The following is a 22,389-nucleotide window of genomic DNA, read 5'->3' as shown; positions in this document are numbered from 1 at the left end:
TGTTCAGAAAATTTCAAGGCAGAAGCTGCATGGCTAATGGTACCATATAGACTATGCAACATTACCACAGAGAAAAGACAATTTATTAAATGTGGTTTCAATACTCTGGCCTGGCACAGAGTAGATGGGCTGTGTGAAACCACCCTGCCTTCCTCATTGCTGCTAGGTGTGAATTTATCCTTATTATGAATAGGCTAGAAGCCCTTGGCAAAACTGTCTGTCTGTGCAAGCTCCTGCCGAGAGCCATCTCCTGGCTCCTGCATCCCCTTTTGATTTGCTTGTTACCTGGCCCCAGAGATCAGCCTGAATGTCCCTAACATCTCACTGAAGCACTGAGATCAATTTTATATTTTCTAGATAAAATTCTTTCTTCCTTGAGTAAACTCTGAGGACTAGAATTGCCAAAGTGACTGTTGGAACCTATCAGAATGTTAGGAAAAGTGTGTGAAAAAAAAAAACTGTCCTGGCTGGCTTTTTTTTTTCTTCTTTGCCAATTACAAAACAAGAAAGTACTTTGGGGGCAATTTCCCTTCAAAATCTGCTTCAGTCTCCCATGAGGTTAATCAGTGGGTGATTCAGAAAGGAGGAAACGGAAAACATTGATGTATTTATTCTGCAAAGCTTGCATATGTTCTTCCAAACAAAATAGTAATGATACATCGTCTATGAGTGCTTAGCAATGATGCTTTCACACATCACCCCATACACATATGGGTAGGGCCTTCCTTCCTTCCTTCTTTCGTTCGTTCCTTCCTTCCTTTCTTCCTTCATTCCTCCCTTTATCTTTCCCCCTCCCCCATTTCTTTCTTCCTTTGTTCATCCCTAGAAGAACGTTTAACTCATATTCAGTGCTTACTAAACACTGGGTGAATGAATGTGTGCTCAAGTGCCAGCTGAACAATGCTTTGCGTGTACACTTTGTTGTGTGCATATAATTATCATATAATGTGTGGGAAGCAATGAAAGGCATTTTTGTGAAAGGCATCTGAAATTAGACCAATAGAGATGATCAGGTAGTAACTACCACAGATATCGATGACCGTAGAGGCCTTGTGCAGTCTCTGATGGTCTCCGCTGATAGCACGGCTGATTTTCCAGATTAAAAGGCTTCTGTTTTCATTGGCTGTAAGCATTACCTCAGGTAGGGCCAGGAGTGAGATCACAGTCTGGATTTGTTCACTACTTGGCTTCTAACATACATCACCAATCACACCTTTTAAATCTTCTCCCATTGATTTCTCTCAGTGCACCCAACACCCCACGTGCAATACAAGCTCGATGAAGATTGTCAGATAGATGAATGGATCCTTTAAGGAGGCATTGTTTCAGTTGTTTAAATTAAACCAGCTTCTGTAGCAATTGAGAACTAAAGGAGCCGTACCCTGGAACCCTAGAACACTAAGGAGACTCTGTTTTAGAAACGAAACGAATTTTCTAAGAATTTGAAATGATTTCCTCGGGACCCTGGCACCTTCCCTTTATTGGATCTATCTATTACTGGTGGATGTGGTTTCATGAGTCTTCCTGGACAGAAGATCTGATCCCCAGTTAGTGTGAGGGAGTTAACGCACTGTTAAGTGCTGTGCATAGCGATAGAAGTCTATTAATAATACATATGTGGAGTTTGGCTAGCAAAGCCATCTGCTGCGGAGCAGAGAGCCTTGCACTTCAGAGTAGCTTTCCATAATCAATAGCCCACTCTATCCAATAAAAAATTACTAGAGCATAAAATGTATAAAGGCTTGACCAGTTCCCTTATGTTGATGGTCTGCTCAGGGAAAAAAAAAGAAAAAGACAAGTTAATTCTTTTCCAAGTGCATTTACAACTTCCAAAGGACAACAGACATTATCATAAATTAGTCACACTGCAGAGCACTGATTTTTAATACACGCACACATTTAATCTGAATACCTTTCACAGGGGTTTCACTTCCAGGAGTGTTTGCAAATCTATATGTGCTCAATCAAAACATGACCGTTAAGCTAATGCAATTATCCTATCAATCTGTCATCATTAAATCACTTAAGAGTCTATCCCATGTTCTTGGTGTCACGTCTCAGCCATTCGATGAGGGAGAGAGGAAGCCCACACTCCAGGCAGCCCTGAGCCTTCCGAGAGCATCAAAACTCCCGCTGTGGCGGGGCAGAGGCTGCATTGGAGCTGGCGTCGTGAGGCTGTCAGAATCACTTCATGACACACCGGTGTGATGGGGGAGCTTTAAAGAATCGCTGCCAAATGCTTCTTCTTTTCCCATTTAGTGAGTTGTACTCATTACCCAAAGAATGAGAACGTTTTAAACTTCCCTTTTCTTCATCTCTCAACATAAGGGATGGGATTGGTTGCAGCATCCCTGACTTGGACGTCAGTCACGAGGCCAAGAAGTGGGAGTCACTTAATTCCAGGACTTCAAGTCGTCCCTGTCCTAGCCTAGACTTTTTTTTTTTTAATCTCTTGCATTTTGTATGAGAAATGTATATCCGCAGTTAGAAGGTTGCTCTTTGAGTTAGCGCTAGTGTCTTTTACTGTAGTTATTATTTTTAGTCTTTGAAAGTTCCACAATGCACATTGGTCACAGCTGTGCATCCTTTCTCCCTTTACCCGCATCCCCTGTGTCCTCATCCCTCCTCCTTCCCAGCCTCGTGGTCTCTTTTCATTTTTCTTTTAGGATGCATCATTTCTTTGTAACTATGTGTGTGTGTGTGTGTGCGCGCGCGTGTGTGTTTTTGTGCCTGTGCACATGAGTGCAGGTGGTTGTGGAAGCCAGAAGAGCATGTTCAACTTGGAGCTGTAGCTACAGATGTTTGTGAGCTTTGTGAGCTGCCTGACTTGGGTGCTAGGAACTGAACTCGGGTCTTCTGCAAAAGCACCAATGCTCTCAACCACTGGCTTGGCTCCTCAGCCACATACTCTCTGTTGAGTTTGTTGTTGTTGTTGTTGTTGTTATCGGTACACTGATATGTAGACTGCATGTAGTATCTAAGCATGATAGAGTCTCATCTGCATTTATACTTAGTGCAGATGTGCTGAATGGCCACTAGTGGGTAACAGGCTTTAGGCATGGGTTTATGGGTTCAGAAATTAGGTTCTAGGATGTAAACAGAAAGGAAAGAGCTGAACGGCTCAGTTACAGTGCATGGTCCTGTCTCCCTGGCATCTGGAACTTTCACATCTTTCTGGAGCTTTATCTTCTGAGCATTTGGCACCAAGGGCTTTTACTTTTTATATGTGGACAAGGAAGAAATGCAACAATCACCCATCACCCTTCCTTTTCTCTTCTGCCCTGTGCTTAATCTATAGAAAGGTGTTTTTGTCTAAAGGGCATCTAGACTGCAATGGCTTCTCTCCAGACACATCAGGGCTGCTGCAGTGTACAAAGATTTCTCCCTCACCTCTTCATTACCCTCCTGGGTGATCTTTTAGCACCTAAACTGCTACATCTTGTTGCCATTTCCCCAATTTTCATAATTTCCTATTGCCTTTGGGAGATCATCACCCTTCTAACAGCCTGCAAGGTTCTCTCTGTAGCTTGGCTTTGAGTCTCGGCCCTTAGAGCATCTCTCCCACCATACATTTTTTAGGGGCCAAACAATTTTTAGGGGCCAAACATTTTTTAGGGGCCAAACATTCCCCCAGCTTGACTTTTGAACATGCTCACTGACATGCTAGAACACTGGTGTCTACTTGGTCTTCTGCTCTCTGCCTCTTTTCGCTCAGGACTCAGGACATTATCCTCCTTGGACGTGTGTAGAGGTTTTAGAATGGCTGGAGGTGTGTTCACTCACTGACACCAGGGACCCCAGAGTTGTTTACACATGAGTGGGTGGTTGACTTACACACGAAGAACTGACTAGGGAACAGTATGAGGGATTTGATGTTAAGGCTTTCTTGACAAAGCCACTCACTCCCCTCTTAGGAAACTTGCCTTTGGCAACTGTTAGTGATGATTTGAGTTTTCAGTTAGAGAGTCTTTTGCTTGGTATTCTCATGACTACCTTTCCTCTATCCAAAGTGCTGAAATGTAACCCTGTGACTCTATACTAGTGTAATTACAAAACAACTAGTTGGTAGCTGTTCTAGAATCATGTTTGTGTGTGACTAGCAGATAGACTATCTTGTTATTGAGAACTGTTATTGGACAGCCATCACTGACAGTATCACAAGGACCAATGGATGGTATTTGTATTCTAGCCCAGGATACAATTCTTCCAATCAGTACCAGCACTTCCTGGTTCTTGAAATAACCAGGACAGCAGATCAGCTCTTGTTTACTGAACTTGGTTCCAGTTGTACCAGAGTGATCTCTGTGGCCTTCTTGCTCACTGTTACTACAGAGTCAAATAAACTTTGCTTTGAGTTCCACTCTACCACTTACTTATGCCATATTGGGGAGGTTATTTTCCATGCCCATTCTCTCATATATAATAATAAATACTACTTTTATCATAGGATTATTGAGAGTATAAGTTGAAGTACTGTACCTTCACTCATTAATGCAAGCCTGCCATAGAATAGGCGGCGGGAAGTGTTAGCTGTTATTTTTCACTATTTAAAGTATCTATGCTGGCACTATGACAGCCCAAATAAATTAATGCCAAGTTTATTCTCTTCACCCAGCTGGTCAGGAAAAAAGCACATTGATCTATAGACCTGCCAGAGTAGGGGGCATGGAAATTCACTCATTTCTTTCCTTTGGTGTTCCTCTACTGCACTGGAGGCTTTTCCACAGCCACTTTCAGAGTGTTGCTTCCCCAGAGGACATAAGCCTGTGGTTTCTAAGACTCCATAGTCCCCTCCTGAGCAGGAGGGCAAAATTAGAGTGTGTTGAAAAGCACTGGAGGTGGAGACAGGGGTCTGCAAAGCGCAGTCTTGGACACAAACTCAGCCATTAAAGAGAATGTCGCAGGCTGGAGAGCCAGCCTTTGCCAAGGCCTATCGCCAGCCACGAGCACTTCTGAAGTATCATCGTTTAGCTGAGCGCACTCCTTTGATTTCTTATTCTTTCAGATCCTAGAGACACCCTCTCTCATGTTGGTGAGGTTCAGGGCGCTCAGTTTTCATGGCTGAGGGCTGATTTGTGACTAAACATAGCTGAGGCTTTTGGAACTCTTAAAGTGAAAAGAGATGAGCACAGAGTGTGAGATGACTCACATTTAAACAGGAGCATAGGTCCTTACTAGGCTGCTTTTTTTCTTGCCTCTTGCTGAGGTGGTATTTTCTCAGGGGTGGGAAACAACAGTGATAGTGATAAAGGCCCCATTTTTTCTTCAGAGATTTTTGTCACTTGCCAGTGAATGGAGGAAGTTGAGCCTTTCTTGTTAATGAGCTACCAACAGAGATTTTGTTTCTTTATGTAAAACCATAGTCATTAAGCTTTCCTTTTCATTTTTCTTCCTAATGACTTCCAAATTCTATCCATTGCTAATTATTACAGGGTTGTGAAAAATTAATTGAAAAGTCAGTTTTTACAAGATAACCCATTCCCGGTTTGACTTGCAATGGTGCTAAACTGTTTCCGTGCTCCTTTCAACACTTTGTTTGCTGAAATGTGAATGTGGCATTAAAAAAAATACTTAATTTAGGACTTTTTTATTTTAAAAACATTTACAATTTTTCTATGACAATTTTAAATGGGTATACAATGTATCTTGGTCACATCCATCTTACATTCCCTTTCCAGCTCCAACCCCAACACAACTTCCTCCATCTTCTTTCTTTTGTTTTGTTTTGTTTTTCAAATAAAGCTAGCTGATGTCCAAATAGTGCTGCACATGAATATGCAAACAATTACTTGGGAATGACACTGTAGCAGTGGCCACAGCCCTGATGAAAGATGACACTGCTTCTCTCAGTAGCCATCAGCCACCAATAACCCTCAGCTTGGAGTGGAGCCTTGGGAACCACTTCTTCATCTACGCTGGAATTTTAACTAGGCTTGATTTTGCATGGGTCTGGTATCAGGAACCACAGCGACTTTGCGCAATGTGTGCAACAGAAATGTCATGTCCCGAGGAACGTGCTCTTCGCCAGCCTCTCGCTCTAGCATTCTCTCTGCCTTCTGTTCTTCAATTGTTTTTGAACTTCAAGGTTAAAGTGGTTGATGCAGATGTCCCAGCTGCGGCTGAACATTCACAGTCTATTATTATCATTACTTTGACTAGTCTTTGCATTAACCACTGTCCATTTTAAAATGAGCTTCTCTCACCACAGTTGCCCTAGAGGGCACATCTTGTCTGGCAGGACTATGTTGGAGCATAGAGGGAACAGTGCTAGGTTAGACCTCATATATAACTACTGATGAGACCTATGAAACCCATGTGTGTGTGTGTGTGTGTGTGTGTGTGTGTGTGTGTGTGTATGTGTGTAGTGAGGCAGCAATGGGCAGATATAAAAAGACAGAGGAAATAGAGAAATAGCTCAGTTGGTAAAGTGCTCGCTTATCACATGTAAATCCTTAACTTCCACCACTAGCACTGTATAAACCAGGTGTGATATTATATACCTATATTGGAGTACTATGGAGGCTGAAATAGGAAGATCAGAAGTTCTAAGTTATCCTTGGTGACATCATAAAAAGTATGAGTTCAAAGCAAGTCTGGAATACATTTGTCTCTGTCTCAAGTTAAAAAAAAAAAAAGGACACACACACACATACACGCACACATGAAGTAGGGATGAAGTGGAATAAAGAATAGAAAGAGTTCAAAGATCTAGCCAATGGACAGAACATTCTCCACAGCTGAGTGGAGAGTGGGGACTGACTTTCACACGAACTCTAGTGTCCTATATTTGACCACGTCCCCTGGATGGGGAGGCCTGGTGGCACTCAGAGGAAGGATAGCAGGCCACGAAGAAGAGACTTGATACCCTATGAACATATACAGGGGGAGGAGGTCCCCCTCAGTCACAGACATAGGGGAGGGGAGTGGGGGAAAGCAGGAGGGAGGAATGGGAAGATACAAGGGATGGAATAACATTTGAGATGTAATATGAATAAATTAATAAAATATTTTTTTAAAGAATAGAAAGAGTATTCCCTTTCATTATATGCCAGGTTCAACGTTTGCTGTGATTGTCTGCAGCTTATAAATGGGGAGGTAGAAGTAGAGATCAGGTTGATCCAGTTGAAGGACTACTAAGTAGCAAGTCGCCTACTCAAATGAGGTTGGTGAAAGTCTTAAGTAGGCTGTGGTCTATACCACAGTGCACACTATGCCTCTTGTCTGTCTGCCTTACTGGCTTGGAGTCAACTGCTGTAGCTAGCTTATTATTAGACAGAGAGACTGAGTGGAGAAATAAGACCACCAGAAAGAGAAGAGTTGGGTACCCATTCAGTCCTACAGTCAGTCACCAACTACGCTGTACTTTGTCCTAGAACAGAGCTACCCATGTCCCACAGCTCAGAGCCAAGCCCTTCACATATGCGACCAGACAGAATGAGGTCAGAAGCTGGGGATGGGTTGTTTGACAGCTATTCCTTTGGAGAAGTGCTGCTTCATGATCTTGGGAGACCTGACCTTCTCTCTGCCCAGGGAATTAGAAGAATGTTGTTTGTGTTCACCTGTAAAGAGGAAGATGATGGTCTTGGGTCTCCAAATTCCTTCTTTGCCACAAATCCCTACCCCAGTGTGTGCATAGTGCATATGGTTGTTCATAGTATACATGTATGTTTGTGTGTGTAGAGTATGCATGTGTGTCTGTGTACATGCATGTGGCGGCTAGAGGTTGGTGGCAGGTGTTTTCTGTAACTCCTCTCCACCTTGTTCTTGGGACAGGGTCCTTCACTAATTCCGAAGCTAACTAATGCATCTAGATTGGCTGGCTGGAAAGTGTCAGGAATTCTCATTTCCCAACCCCACCTGGGCTTCTTACACGTGAGCTAGACATCTGAACTCAGGTCCTTACACTCGTACAGCTGAACCTTCTCCCCTGTAGTCCCTTGTACACAGATGTTTAAGCCTGGGGAAGTCATGTGGGGTGAAGTAATAAGGGTGAGGGAGGGAAACCGAGGTACAACAAGCCTGGCTAGACCATCTGCACCTCCCTCTCGGCAACGAGCTCCTCACAGACCAGCGATTCAAGGCTTCTACACTTTGTACAAGGATCACATTCACTTCGAAGAGCTTGATCACCACCAAGAGTTTTAGATATTTTCATATTTGCTATTTGATTTTTCAATTTCACTCTCATTTGTAGAAAAACCATGGTTTTAGTGACATGTGTTAATGGTTATATTTTAGCTTTATTATAAGCAGTCACAGAGCTGAGAACTCTTTCCTAACATCTTAGAATATGCTTAGGTTTTCATTGTTGTTCCAGAAGGTAACGAGTCTGTGGGTATGTATGAGAGTACAGCGGGTTATATTAATAATCTGGTCTCAATGAACTCTACAATAACCCACAAAGGGGTATTATGCCTGAAGATGTTAACCTGGGTATTATCACCGAAGTTTCCTTTTCTGTAAATCATATACAAACCCTCATGTAAGTTAATACCTTAGTTTTATCTGCTTTAAAAACGTTTCTTAAACAATCAGTAATAAGCCGGGGGGACCCATTTCTAAGTCAGTTTAAATAACTTCACGCTGCTTGTGTTGAAAAATATTTGTTGACTGACACATAGTGACATATACAGTGATAGCACATTTTAATAAACATGTAACACACATTTTAATGAATTCATCTTAATTGCTTTATCCCAGTGTCAAGGTGTTAAGTGGGAAGAAAATGATTCCTACAACATGATTGAGATGCTAGAGTCCATTTCGGCATATTTGAGAAGGAATACGCATTCCTCTGCTAATTGGAAAAGAAAGCTAACTTGCATGCAGATATCTGGAAGTCTATCTACTGACTGGCAATGGCAATTTCAGCTGCCACTTACTAGCTTCATTGTGGTTCCAGACCTTTCCTCTAATTCTTCTCTCTCTTCTACTTCATGCTGAGACACACCATCACTTGCCCATTTTCCTTCCTTCAGTCTGGTCACCTTGTGACATCTATTGCCACAATGCACAACTGTTCTTTTTTTTTCCCCAGTGGGAAATAACAGGGTTTTAGTATTGCTAGGCCAGGGCACTTCTTTCTCCACAGTGAGAAAGAGCTTTTCATACACGTTTGATGTCATTGCCTGCTTTCTTCGAAGCTGTATACTTTTCTCATTGCCTCTTCTTCTTTTAAACCAATAAAACTGAACAGGTATTCTTGGAGAACATCTGAGTGGAAGGAATGCCAAGTCTCTCTTCTTCTGGAGCAACAGGACCCACTTTGGCACGAGACAGGACCAATCTGCGGTGGTGGGATCCAGACGCGGGAGGTGTACTGTGCCCAGAGCCTACCAGCAACCATCACATCAAGGGCCAAGGAAGGTAGGCAGCCAGCTCCTGGTAGAGGGTGATGCTGGCCAGAAGGAACACCCAACCCTGTACCATTCCTAGTAATTTTCTTAACTTGGAAGTCATTATTTGAATTTTTTAAATGTATTTTTGTTTCTATCATATCCTGCCACTCACACCTACCTTCAACTTCCCATAGCACCCTCCATTCCATCACTCTCTCAACTTCATGTCCTGATTTTTTTGGATAATAATTTCTTAAGTTCAAGTTCCCTAAGTCCCTAAGTGCTTCCTATATTCACATAGCTATGGAACCAACCACGGGGGCATGGGCAGCCTACTGGTGGCCAGTCAAAGGAGAGCGACTTTCATTTTTGCCTCACTCAGCAAACACCAAATGCTGAGAGCCCCTGGAAATGGGTGGGGTCTCAGTGGCCCCTCCCCCACTTGATCTTGAGTAGGTCCTGTGCCAGTAACCATCGGTGCTCTCGATGTGTGGAACAGTCATGATGTACTCAGAAGTCTGCCTTTTACAGCTCTCCTCCTCATCTTTCAGCTCCCAGATACTTTCTGTCCACTCCTCCGTTATATTCTCTGGAGACTTGGATAGATGATTCTGCCTCCATAGTTAAGCATTCACAGTTACCTACACTTGGCACTTTGACTAGCTATTAAGTCTCTGCATTAATTCTTACCTGATGCATCCCAAAGCTTCTATGACCAACGTTGATAGTGACACAAATCCATGGGTATAAAGATAAATATTTATAAGGCAGTTTGAAAACATGACTAGTTAGCAAAATAATAGCAGTAGCTTCCTCCCAGAGTTTGTAGTCTCCCTGCTTATGAGCTTTTGACCAGATTTACAGTGCCAGGTATAAAATGCCTCCAGTGGAACAGTCAATCAGAAAGTCATTGGTTATCATCATGGTGGTAACGATGGTAACCATCATGGCGTTACTGCACAAATTGGCACATCTTGCTAGGAAGGTCAGTTTTATAGAATGTAGGATCTAGCACTAACAGCATTGATACTATTTCTCCTTCAGCAGCCTGCATAATGCCTTCTGATACTATGAAAGCTTGCTAGCAGGGAGAGAGTTTCCTGGTCAGTTTAGCTTAGCTTCTCTATTTTCTGTATCTAAAACAAGTGGTGTCTTCAGCAGTTGGGTGTTACCATCAACTGATGCCTGGCAACCAATAGCCACGGCAATAGCTTCTATTGTTTTGGGAGCCTCTGGGGTCTCCTGGATGAATGACTCATAGGGAGGTAGACAGTGAATAGATTTTCACTTAGTAACTGTATCTTCTAGGAGCAGCAGCATCCACCCCACTATGGAGGGGACTTGTGTTCAATTGCCTTTACACACACACACACACACACACACACACACACACACACACACACACACCTGTGTGATTCCCATAAGACGTCTTCATATAGGCTTAGTTTTAGTACTTCCCTCTACTTCCTTATCTTTCTGGTTTTATTAAATTGTATATGTGTGTGCAAGTCTACAGATACATCCCTTTCAAATATTAATAACCCATAATTTTATGGGTAAAATTTAATTTACCTGAAGGTAAGGATGGGGGGGAATCCCAGAAGAGAAGGGAAAGGCGAGATCTTTCTTTAACTTCAGCTCTCTGTTAGAGGGTGCATTGTCTACCATGGGGCAATTGGCGCCATGTGGGGTGATGATAACATATAGGAGGAAACTTTTGTGATTAACGCAAATGTGTTGGCTGGACAAACAAGACTGGAGGACAATGCTTCCATTGAGAAGAACCTACCCATGGCTTCTACCAGCTGCCTGGAGAATCGAGGCTGAATGTGAGACTGTGGAATTCCTGGAGCTTCCCAAGTATGAGGACTGCCACTCTTGGGGACTTGCCTTGGGAAGATGGGATTCAAGCTTTCTTATCATAGCATCATGTGACTTTTATTATGTAAATCTTTTCCTGCTGGATACATTGTTGTGACAAATCCCAGAGTTCTAAAAGCATCTATGTCTCTGATCTTAAAGGATCACCTTTTAGGACAGTGCTGCCTAAAAACAGTAATTTTTTTCTGCTCTAATTACAATTATGAAAATTGACACTTACATATTTTGTATTTCAGTACAAAAAAAAACTTTCTTAACTCTCCTGAACTTGGAAAACACAACCTTTAGGTTGAAAGCTCCAGGGTATTCTTCCCGATGTTGAGGGTGTTCTGTCTCTCCACCTCTCTTTTTCCTGTGACTCATGACTACTGTTCAAGGAGCGTCAAAGACAAACCCTTGAATAAAAATATGACCTGCCTTTTTTTTTTTGCTTTGACTTTGTGTCCTCTATTGAAATTTCCTCTTCCTAAATAGTTTCTCTTGTAAAACATAATGATCTTTTAAAAATAAATCTCCCATTTCCAAAGTTTCTTCAACCACATTTCCAGCTTTGCTACTGGAAACTTGCAGAGTGGGCAGCATCCTGGAGAGCTTTTATTGCCAGCTTGGCACAGCCTTGAATCTCCTGGGAAGAGGTTATGAACGTCAGTTGATGGATGGCCTTGATCAGGTTAACCTGTGGGGACAGCTGTGAGGGCATGCCTTAATGGATGAGTGATGTGCAGGGGTCAGCCAGTTGTCTCAGCACTATACTTGGGCAGGTGGTTGTGGGCCACAGAGCAGCAGCCTCACTGCTTTTTGCTTCAGTTCCTGCTTGAGTTCCTGCCCTGACTTTCTTCCCTCATCGCTGAATTGTGACCTGGAAATGGAAGCCCACCAAACACTTTCCATGTTGCTTTTGTTCAGAGTGCGTTTTATCACAGCGACTGACAGCAAACTAGATTAGGTGGGGAGATTACAATTAGGAAAACCTTGTGAAGAGGGTGTTTTAGTATTGAAGAATAAATACTACACAATGGAAGAGCAAAGAAAGAAGAGAGTTCACTCCAGACTGAGTACCATCTGAATAAAGCTGAAGATACTGTCTTAGGTCAGAGCACACTACAGAATTAGCAGCTGAGTTCATGTGAAAACAACAAGCACTTTAGAAGTCCTCAGATCTGAGGAACTGAGAGTGTAAACACACTGATGTGCAGCTCAGCCATGCCTTCTTGTGCACAGCTGAATGCAGTGAATCAAGCTGTTTTCTAGTGTGTCACAGCCACATGGAAGGCAAGACATAGCGTCTCACTTAATTTTAAGCAGCTACAGAAGGTTTTCATTTGCTCTGTAGGGCAAGGGAATTTGTCCAGTATTTTCCTTCCTTAGAAACGCTTTCATTTCTACCGCCACTCATATGTAACCCTGGACAGGCTCTTCTAGACTCAAGTAAAATACAAGAGTACAGTTGAGTTTCTATTGTAAGAGGACAGCAATTGCTTGTCAAATTAGGTCAAAAGGACTTAGCTTTCTCCAACTTTGTCTGCTAAGGTAGTAATAGATGCCCAAACCAATGACATTTCTTGAAAATACTTAAAATGAATTCATGAATGTGTTTATTCATGTGCAAGCATATGCATATGTGTGGAAGTCAGAGGACCCTTCCTGGGAGTCAGTTCTCTCTTTGAACCACCTGGCTCCTGGCGAACAAATAAAAATTGTCAGACTTGGATTGAAGCCATCTCTCCTGCCCCTTTAATAAACCGATGATATTCTTTTATTTTTCTTCAAAAGCATTCTGTCACTGGCCGGATTTACTTTAGTCTGTACCCCAGGCACTATCATTATAAAGGTTTCCCTCCAATGATTTCTTATCTTTTCATCAGGAAAGCAATATAATGATTATGCTTTGGTGTTGTCAAGTCTTGTGATTATTGCAAAAACCATATGGTCAAAAAACATCTAAGGATCCTGGAAGGGCAAAGGGCAAAGGATCTCTGAAAGTAATCCTCATGGATGAACCAGTAGAAATATCATTGTGGGTAGGGACTGAATAGAGATGCTTGTATAGTGACCTGTCCTGTAAACTGCTATGAGGAAAACTAAGGGAATAAGGGAATTTCACAGGCATTGGGAAGGAAGGATCTCTGCACTACACTGGAGTTAATATTTTATTTTTGATAGTATGATTACACTATGAAAGCAGAAAATGAAGCTCTCTATGCTTAGTTCCATGTAAGGATATTAAAATGTCCATCTGCTAAGGAAATGCTCATGAGTGATCAAGTCCCATTTTCAGACTTATTTGGCTATCCAGGAATGTTTCAAAGTGTAAAGGATGTCAGTTCTGCACAGATGGATCTATTTCTTAAGAGGAGATTGAAAAAGATCGTCTCCAATCTTGCCAAGGACTAGACGCATCCCTTTCTTATGTTTAGAGATTGGTCTTGAAGTCAATAAGCTCATTTGAGTGTGAGAATGAAGTGTCATCAGGATGGTACTAGGAACTGCCCTTCACTGTCACCCTGAGAGGAGAAACAGGGCTATTTAAGCAGGGAAGTAGCATTTTATCTTGTCAGGGCTAAGGAAGGAAATGGGCAACAGAATGAAATAGCTTTTTCTAACTCATAGCAGGACACTTGATGAGGACTGAGTTGAGGCCCAAAGCACTAAGAGCACTGGCCTAAGGTATCTCTACTTGGAAATTCCCTCTGTATTGGCATATGGCTGCAGTGGAAAGCAGAAGTCAGCAGGCTAATCTCCATACTCCTCATTGAATCAGACAGTGAAGGGAGAGAGTGAGTGAAGGCAGGGAGACGTTTTCTACTAATAAGCAATAGGAAGAGAGAGTGGAGACAGTAGACCAAGTGTGTGTATGTGTGTGTGTGTGTGTGTGTGTGTGTGTGTGTGTGTGTGTGTAATAGAGAGAGAGAGAGAGAGAGAGAGAGAGAGAGAGAGAGAGAGAGAGAGAGAGAGAAGAGAGCGAGAGGAGGGAGGGGGAGGGAGAGGCAGGGAGAGAGAAAGGGAGAGGAGGAGAGACAGATGGGAAGGAGAGCATCATAGGCCAGCTTCAGTGACCCATGAGACCTGCTCTATTAGAACGTGTTATCCCTTTCCTTTTATCTCAAACCTGTGCACTGTAGGATGGTGCTTGGGAGTTGAAAGTCATATATCCATAAGTTATTTTCATAGAGTCTGAGTACAATACTCCAAGGTTGAGTTTTACTCCATCTCTTTCTTATATAAGGAGACTACTTAGAACAGTGCCCAAACATGGTAGTGTGGTCAAGTTTTCTAGAAATAACAGAAAGTAAAAAACTAGTGAAAATAGTAGTATACATACATGCATATATGTATGCCATTATTTAAACCTTATTTTTTATAGAGGCAAACATAAACCATATGATTGATTGTTTAATTGCATTGTTGATAGATAGGTGACAGATTGACAAATAGAAATAAAGACATAAGTGAATATAGCTTTATTTTTTTTCTCTAAAAAGTAAAACATTTTGCAGAGGCAAAAAGGATTATTAAATATTTAGAGGCAACTTGGTCATTGGAAGTCTAAATTAAGGTTTGTTTTTATTGGCTGTGTTTGATGGCTTTTTAAAAATCTAAGTTCAGCGATTTTCTCAATCAAGTGTAACAAACTTATGTTAGTATGATATAGATGGGTTTATTACATTAATATGATTAGCAAAACCACTGAAGAGCTCCTATTTTAATCATTAATTAAATTATCAGGCATTTCTTGACATTATATATTTCGTAATTTATTTAGCTCAAGATATACTTTACATGATTTAAGTGCGAACAGGAGAGAGCAAAAAAAAATAAAAAAATAAAGTAAACCAAGATACAGGATTAGCTGAAAGAGATACTTTACCCAGAGTACATTGCTCATCGGAAAAAGAAATGGCTTATAGATAAATAGCCATGCTTGCTGACACATGGGTCCTGCCTAATCTGATTTTGCAAAGAAGAAAATCAGGTATTCTCCCTCTGGGAAATGAAATATATATATTCAAAATTAGCCCAGCTAAATTGACAATCCCACGTTATGTGTTACAGAAACAAAGCTTGTAGCATCACAGAAGGGAAGGATTGTCAAGGACTAGAGGTAGATATGAGTTTAGCTGTTTCAGTGATATCTCACTGCCCAAATAAAGCATTTAGCACAAACTCTCATATGTATTCTATCCTCTAAAGGGGTGAGCCCTTAAACATGATGCCCATGCCTTGAGAGAAGGAATGAGCCAGTCAGCAGTTAGAACCGGGGGTGGGGGGGAGGTGGGGGGGCTTGCGGGTTGGGGGGAGGGGGCGAGGGGGGTGGAATCCGGTGGTGAAGGAAGGTGGAGATCAAGCAGAGCCCCTTCCTCTCCTTCATATTATTATCTTCTTTTTAGTCTTATAACTTTGATTTTTTCCCCCGTTGTTTCACTTTTATCATTCCCTTTTCAAAGGTTTTTTCTTCTCTTTCACTTTGCACAAATCCTGAGAGCAAGCACACTTTTAGGTATCACAGCAGACTTCCCAGAAGTTCGCACATTTTCTCTGGGGGGAAAATATAGATCTGAACGCAGTAGATATTTCTTGAGCAAATGCACGTAAACTGCTGCCTATGTTCTTTGGTTGGAGTCACTTATTTCAACTTCGGCATACCTTCCTCTTCATTTCATTTACACACACACACACACACACACACACACACACACACACACACACACGTCGTGTCCCAGCCCCATGGGAAAAATGGAATCAGGGTTCACCTGAAAGAGGGAGTAGGGATTGAAAGTAGGATACAGAGATGCAAGAAATAACGAATCAAGTCAGGAAATTTCTGATCAAGATTCTCTTTAATGTGGACGAGTAAGACTTTATATAGTAAGGTCAATAGGATCTATTCTGATCCCTCTCTCCCTAGCTCCCAAGGCAAGAAGAGCACAATAGCCTGAATAGCTCTCTGTAAGAACTTCCTATTACTGAGTAGCTCTCGGAAAGGATTTCCTTAACCCTCCATGTGTTTCTCAGTAGGGACTTCCCTACTTCTTTCAAAGGTAAATAGTCCAAGAATGGCTTGGAACACAAAGACCTCCTCCAGCAGAGCTCAGCAGCTTGAAGGTCACAGTGTGCAGCCTAAGCGAGGGGTTTCTGACATGGCAGAATTTAGCATGGCTTCTCCCCCACAGAGGCACTTCCTTAATGAACAGTCAAGATTTCCTTTTCGGAGTCAGAAGAATATACTAGGTCTAGGACAGTGACAATCTTCAGTTGACTAGCTCATATGACTTCATTTTTGTCAAGTTAGACTCGATTAGTTTTGAGAGTCAAGCCAAGAGGTAACGAAGTACTTTTTGGCAGTAGAAGCTGAGACAAAGTCATTGCTTCCAAATTCATTTAAGTCTTTTAAACTCTGTGGATGCACAGCAAGTAGGAAGGAGGCAAGAACACGCCATTACTGTGCCCACCTTTCTGCAGGAAAGTCTCAGTACTCTCTCCAAACTCTCCAGGGCTCTAGCTTTCACTCCTCACTAGAGCCTTCTCTCAAGAGGGGAGACTCACAAATCGGATCTCTGTGTGCTCAGGCAGCGCTAAATGGCCCCTCGTAGCCTCTGGATACTTTCTTGGGTTCTTTTGAGAAGTAATTGATTCCTACCTCAAGATCAAATTTGGGAAAGGGGCGACACTTTGGTGCTTCTTCTAACAACATGACCTTCTATGTCTCGAAGCAGGATGCATCGCTGCATCCCTTTATGGTTTTCAAAACTCTGCTCTTTATTCTTTATTAATAAGCAACTTTGTTTATTTGGTATACAATGCAACATTTCGATATATGACCTGATCGATGGATGAGTAACTCAAAGTGTTTAGTATCTGCCATCATCTGCTTTTCTGGTGAGAATCCCTACTGTATACTTTCTAGCCATTTTCAAGCATGGCCACTGCTAACTGTACAATAGAAGTCTTGAGCTTGTGCCTCCCAAGATGTCCTGTTCTTTAGAATTTAATAATATTTGTGATTCTGGAAAAGACTCTGCCCGTGTTTCTCCAATGCCTTTTAGATTTGTAGCTCTGACCTAAATGCATGTGCTACTGTTTGAGTAATCTATAGACATTTTTAAATTTGGTCTTGCCCACATTATATTCATCACTGTCTTTCCAGATCCTGAGAGATTTTCTTAATGTGCCAAGAGTTCTACAATTATCTCTTTCTCCCAAAGACTCATAATAAAATAGTAATGCATGCTTTGGTAGCTCATTGCCAGTGGCCTCTTAGCTCTTGTTCAGTCTCCTGGCAAAGTTATTTATACCTGAAAATGCAATGTATTTATTCTATGTATCATCCTCTCTCACCATTTTCACACCATTTCTTATATTGATATCAAGGACATGTTTTCTAATGAAATTTCCTCTTTCTCTTACCCCTTTCCAGAAAATGCACACCATGCATAGCTCTGCAGGCAGGATTCTTCTGTCTAGATCCCCCCCCTCTCTCATAGGCTGAATAAAATTCTAGATCACATGACATATTCACCGGCTCTATGGAGTAAGGTGTAGACCATTTGGAATGGGTAAAGGCCCACACATGCCCAAGCTTTTCCTTTTCATACTGAGAAACAGAAGAATGCTCTGTATTTTTTTCAATGTAAGGGGCAGAGCTCTTCCCTTGGCTCAGTTGGTTGAGGTTGGGGTTGTCAGGTTTGGGATGAGCTGTCCCATTCTTAGCTGTATGATGACAAGGATGTCACCCAGCCTTTGTAAGACTCTAGCTCTTTCATCTGTAAAATTGAAATAACATTAGAGCTGTCAGGAAGATCCATTTTTAAAGAAGAGAAAAATCACACCACAACACCTAACCTATGAAAGACTCCAAAAGCACAAATTATTCATTTTTTAAAATTAGTCATTCATACATTTATTAAGACAGTTCTACAGGCTAAGCACTATGCCATGTATTTAGAATGGAGATGAATACATCAACCCACAACGTGAGAAAACCAAAGCCAACTGGAAGAAGAAACACAGAATCAGATTACATGGGTCTATTACCATGAATCTTATAGTTCAGGTATATAAAAAGCATATTTCAAATGCAAGATCAAATTAACATCCTAGAAGAGCAAAGGGCTTTTACTTTAAAACTCCTATTAAAATGAAAATGCCTCAGCCTCCTCGTCTGTAAAATTAGAGTTAGAATCTGGTCAAACCGGAAAGTTTTTTTTTCAGTAGTGGAGTTTTATTACTTGTTCTCTGTGCAAAGAAGTTCAGCTGTAAGTATTTAGGAGCTAGCAAAGACTGACCTAGACACTGGGCACTTTATCTACAGCCTTAATGTTGGCATGAGGTAAGTGGGAGCAACCACTTGTTATCTCTGACACAATCCCCTACTCTGAGTTCTCACATGGTGTAGTGCACCCCAAAATTATCATAGTGCACCACTGCACTGGGGATTCAGATATGGGCATCACATTCAAAGCTGACTGGACTTCAGTGCAATGTGAGAGGAGTAGTGGGACAGTTTACATAGAATGAAGTCAGGAGCAGGAGTTTGGGATTGGCATATTACTAATGAAGATATACAGTCATAAAATACCTAACAAAGAACAAATTTCTAAAGGACTTGAGCATGGCCATTATAGGAAGTACTACTTGTGAGTCTAGATCTGAATACATAGTCCCCACACCCCCCACCATGTATCAAGCAATGGAAGAGTTTAAGATGTCACTTGCCCTATGGATACTAATGTTATCCTGTGGTGTTTCCATAGATACTGCCAGAAGCTTTCCTACTCCTTGGCCTGAGACAAAGGGTGGTTCATTTAGCCACAGCAATAACCCTAGTAAAATATCACCTGTAAGTCAGTTTCTTGCACCACAGTTATAGTAGTGAAACATATGTAGGGCATATAATGCCTATATACCTAGTGGGTGGTATGACAGGAGTGGACACCACCTATAGACACCTATAGACACTCTTATGGGATGGCCTAACATAATACTGCCCAACTATGGACCAGCTCTCCATAGTTCTCCATGGAGAAGGTGACACCACCTCTCTCTTCCAACTCTAATTACTATACTAACAGTTTTGAAAATAAAGTCTGGCACCCAAGCTGCAATTTCACTGATCAAAACAAGTACTGACTTGTATGACATACTTTCTCATAATAGACACACACATACACATACACACACACACACACATACACACACACACACACACACACACATTAATATTACTCTCTGTATGCAAATGGAACTATATTTGTATATCATAAATAATATGATGGTTTTCAAATTATAACCACAAAGGGATATCTCTATAATGAAACAGTACAGTTTTCCCATTTCTTAAAACCTTAGATTGACTGAAAGTAACCTTGTAAAGCGTGTGTGTAGAGCATTTTAGCAGATGTGTCACTTTGTAGTGTTCACACATGGGCAATTATTATAGTTAAACTATACAATTAAAATTTTTATTTGGAAAATTATAGTATTTTGCTTTGGAAATTATTTACATTGTTCTAAATCAAATGAATATTATTAGATATTGATATACATACAGTTCATAACTATGAGAAAATTTTATATGGGCAAATGATCAATAAAATTATGTTGCAAAACTCTTGAGATATGATGCAAAATGATTCCAACATCGTTATTAACATGTATGGTTGATGTACTGGAATCTACTTCAGACAAACTCAGATCTGCACTGATAGGTAATGATGTCCTTCTGAGATCACAGTAGCAAACAGTCTTCCTTAAAACTGTATGAAACAGCCTGGTATGGTGGTGCACATCTTTAATCCCAGCACTTAGGGAGGCAGAGGCAGGTGAGTTTGAGGCCACCCTGGTCTACAATGCAAATCCAAGACAGCCACAGAGACGGGGCGGGGGGGGGGGGGAGAGAGAGAGAGAGAGAGAGAGAGAGAGAGAGAGAGAGAGAGAGAGAGAGAGAGAGAGGCAGAGACAGAGAGAGAGAGACAGAGAGAGACAGAGACAGAGAGAGACAGAGACAGAGAGAGTGAGAGTGAGAGAGAGAGAGAGAGAGAGAGAGAGAGAGAGAGAGAGAGAGAGAGATGCATAAAAGGAGATAAGTGGGGGAAAAATCTAGGGAATTTAAAATATTTATTTTATAATAACTTAGGGTAAATATGCTGAGTAATTTTTTTAGATTTTAAGGGTATGTGTGCTACACTACTAAATTACATACAAGTATTTTAAGAAAAAAATTTGTTATTTGAATCACTTCCAATTTTAAGAAAGTCAAACATTGGATATTTGGTTTCTGAAAAAGTTGTTTTTTTTTATTATGAGATTGATTTATTGTGATATTTATTTGCTTATGAAGTGAAATAGATTGACCTAGTCTCTCACATATCCTTGGCAAGTGATTTCTGCCATGGAGCCGCATTCCTAGCTCAGGTTTTTGTTCTTTTACTTAAGTAGTAGTGAACCATTCTGGCTTCTACTCTGAAGAAAAGTTATCGAGTATATTCCTTCCCATCACTGCGCCTTGTTATGTCACCTCTCTTCAGGTTTTTAGTTTCTGTACCACATATGGATATCTCGTGTCAGATGTGTTGAGGGGCTCACTTTCTGATGCCTCAGCTGCACACCCCAGTCAGCTCTGGACGTCAAAGGCAGGGTGTACTTCTCGGCAGTGTCAAGTGACACCTACGCCCTGTTGCTCCAAGTTCACCTGGGTACTACAGACTTCAGGGGTACAGAAGGTAGAGATAATAGGATCAGCTCTTTGGTTTCAGGAAAATGAGTAAGAAGAGGCCACACCGGGGGTCTGGAGAATGGATTTCTAAGCTCTGTTCTGTACTGTCCATAGTGGCTCTCACCTTGAACAGGTGTATTATTACCTGACCAATGTCAACTTGGCCCCTTTAAAGGTAAGGGTAGAGAAAGGTACTGATCCCAGTCCTATGGGAGAAGGTGATGCGTGGAGCATGGAGGTGAAATTGTGCTCTGAAGATAGCATCATACACTCCTTGTTTTCTACCACAGCTTCTTTCCGTTGAAGGGAATGGATTGGAAATGCTCCAGGGTCTTCCCAGAAGTTGCATGTGAAATGTAGACTGCACTGAGAGGCTGACATGATTCCCTGAGTCTACTTTTAATTGCTTGTAGCTACAACCAAATCTATCATTTTTAAGACTGAGAGCATCATTACAATAGACTCTAATCATGTATTGATTTAATAATTCTTTATACATATATTTACATTAATGCAACGTATTAAATAAAATAAGCTTTAAAGAAATGGGACTTGGGGACAGAGGCAATTTAATCACCCATTTATCAAGAATTACCAATATTCATTTAAAAGGATAAACTAGGCCTCTGATTCCTGCTAAGTTCACTGCTTTCTGGCCTCTTCTAGTGCAGCTTCCTCTAGTTCTGTGATCCCAGTGTGGGGCCTGGAAATGAGAAAGTTTCAGGTTATTTTCACTACTAGGGAAGTATAGGAAAGACTGATGCAATCCAATACCTGTGAGATGGGCAAACTGAGGCTTGTGGGAGCTTAAGCCGACCTGACTTAGAATTGGAGAGTTGGAGACTCAAGCCTCAAGTCTTCAACTTCTAACCCCATATGTAATTTCCCACCCTTTCTTCTGGCAGAAAAAGTGAATGTTCCTATGAAGTATACCTTTCTTCCTAAGTTAAAGCTATTTTCCCTCACACTAATTTACTCTCCAGTCTAATTTCTTCCTAGCTAAATTCGGCAACTATTCAAGTTCCTTGGATTGAAAAGAAGCGCCAGGAACCACAGGGCTCCCAAGAGAATGTATCCCAGAGAAAATCCCTTTAGGTGTGGGGGTGGGGTCACAGTGTGGAGATGGCAGCTCCAGCATCAAAGCTTTTAATGGCTTTGCTAACTCTAATTGCTTTTTACCTAAAACTGTGGATTCCCATTTGTTGGTTGAGGCTTATATCTTATATAAGCCGCATGGCTTTTCTTCATGGCCCTGTAGGAAACTCCTGTGGTGATAATTCTATGTCAGAGATCCTGGGAGATCTGTAACCTTTTTATAGAGAAAGAGATAATTATTTTGAACCCAGTTTCCAACTAGTTGGAGACAGAATAAAAGCTTAAGAGATGTGTTGACTTTTAAAAGATAAGTCCACACACCAGTCTGCTCACTCAGAATTCTGAAACTCAGTGTGTTAACTC

At 41.4% G+C, this 22,389-nt stretch overlaps 1 protein-coding gene across 5 annotated transcripts in view; it reads left to right on the top strand.

Annotated features, from left to right (window-relative positions):
* Positions 1 to 22,389, top strand: part of THSD7B (thrombospondin type 1 domain containing 7B) — an 837,579-nt gene that overhangs the window by 326,562 nt on the left and 488,628 nt on the right. For all 5 annotated transcript variants that reach the window (XM_084778453.1, XM_084778450.1, XM_084778452.1 and 2 more), the window contains one exon: positions 9,197 to 9,366. In XM_084778453.1, the coding sequence (XP_084634579.1) occupies positions 9,197 to 9,366 (170 nt within the window). The remainder of the gene's footprint in view (positions 1 to 9,196; positions 9,367 to 22,389) is intronic.

The sequence above is a fragment of the Acomys minous genome, assembly GCF_964271855.1.
Source record: "Acomys minous genome assembly, chromosome: 1".
Classification (NCBI taxonomy): Eukaryota; Metazoa; Chordata; class Mammalia; order Rodentia; family Muridae; genus Acomys; species Acomys minous.
Note: the sequence above shows the minus strand (reverse complement) of the source record. Positions and strands in the feature narration are given on the sequence as shown.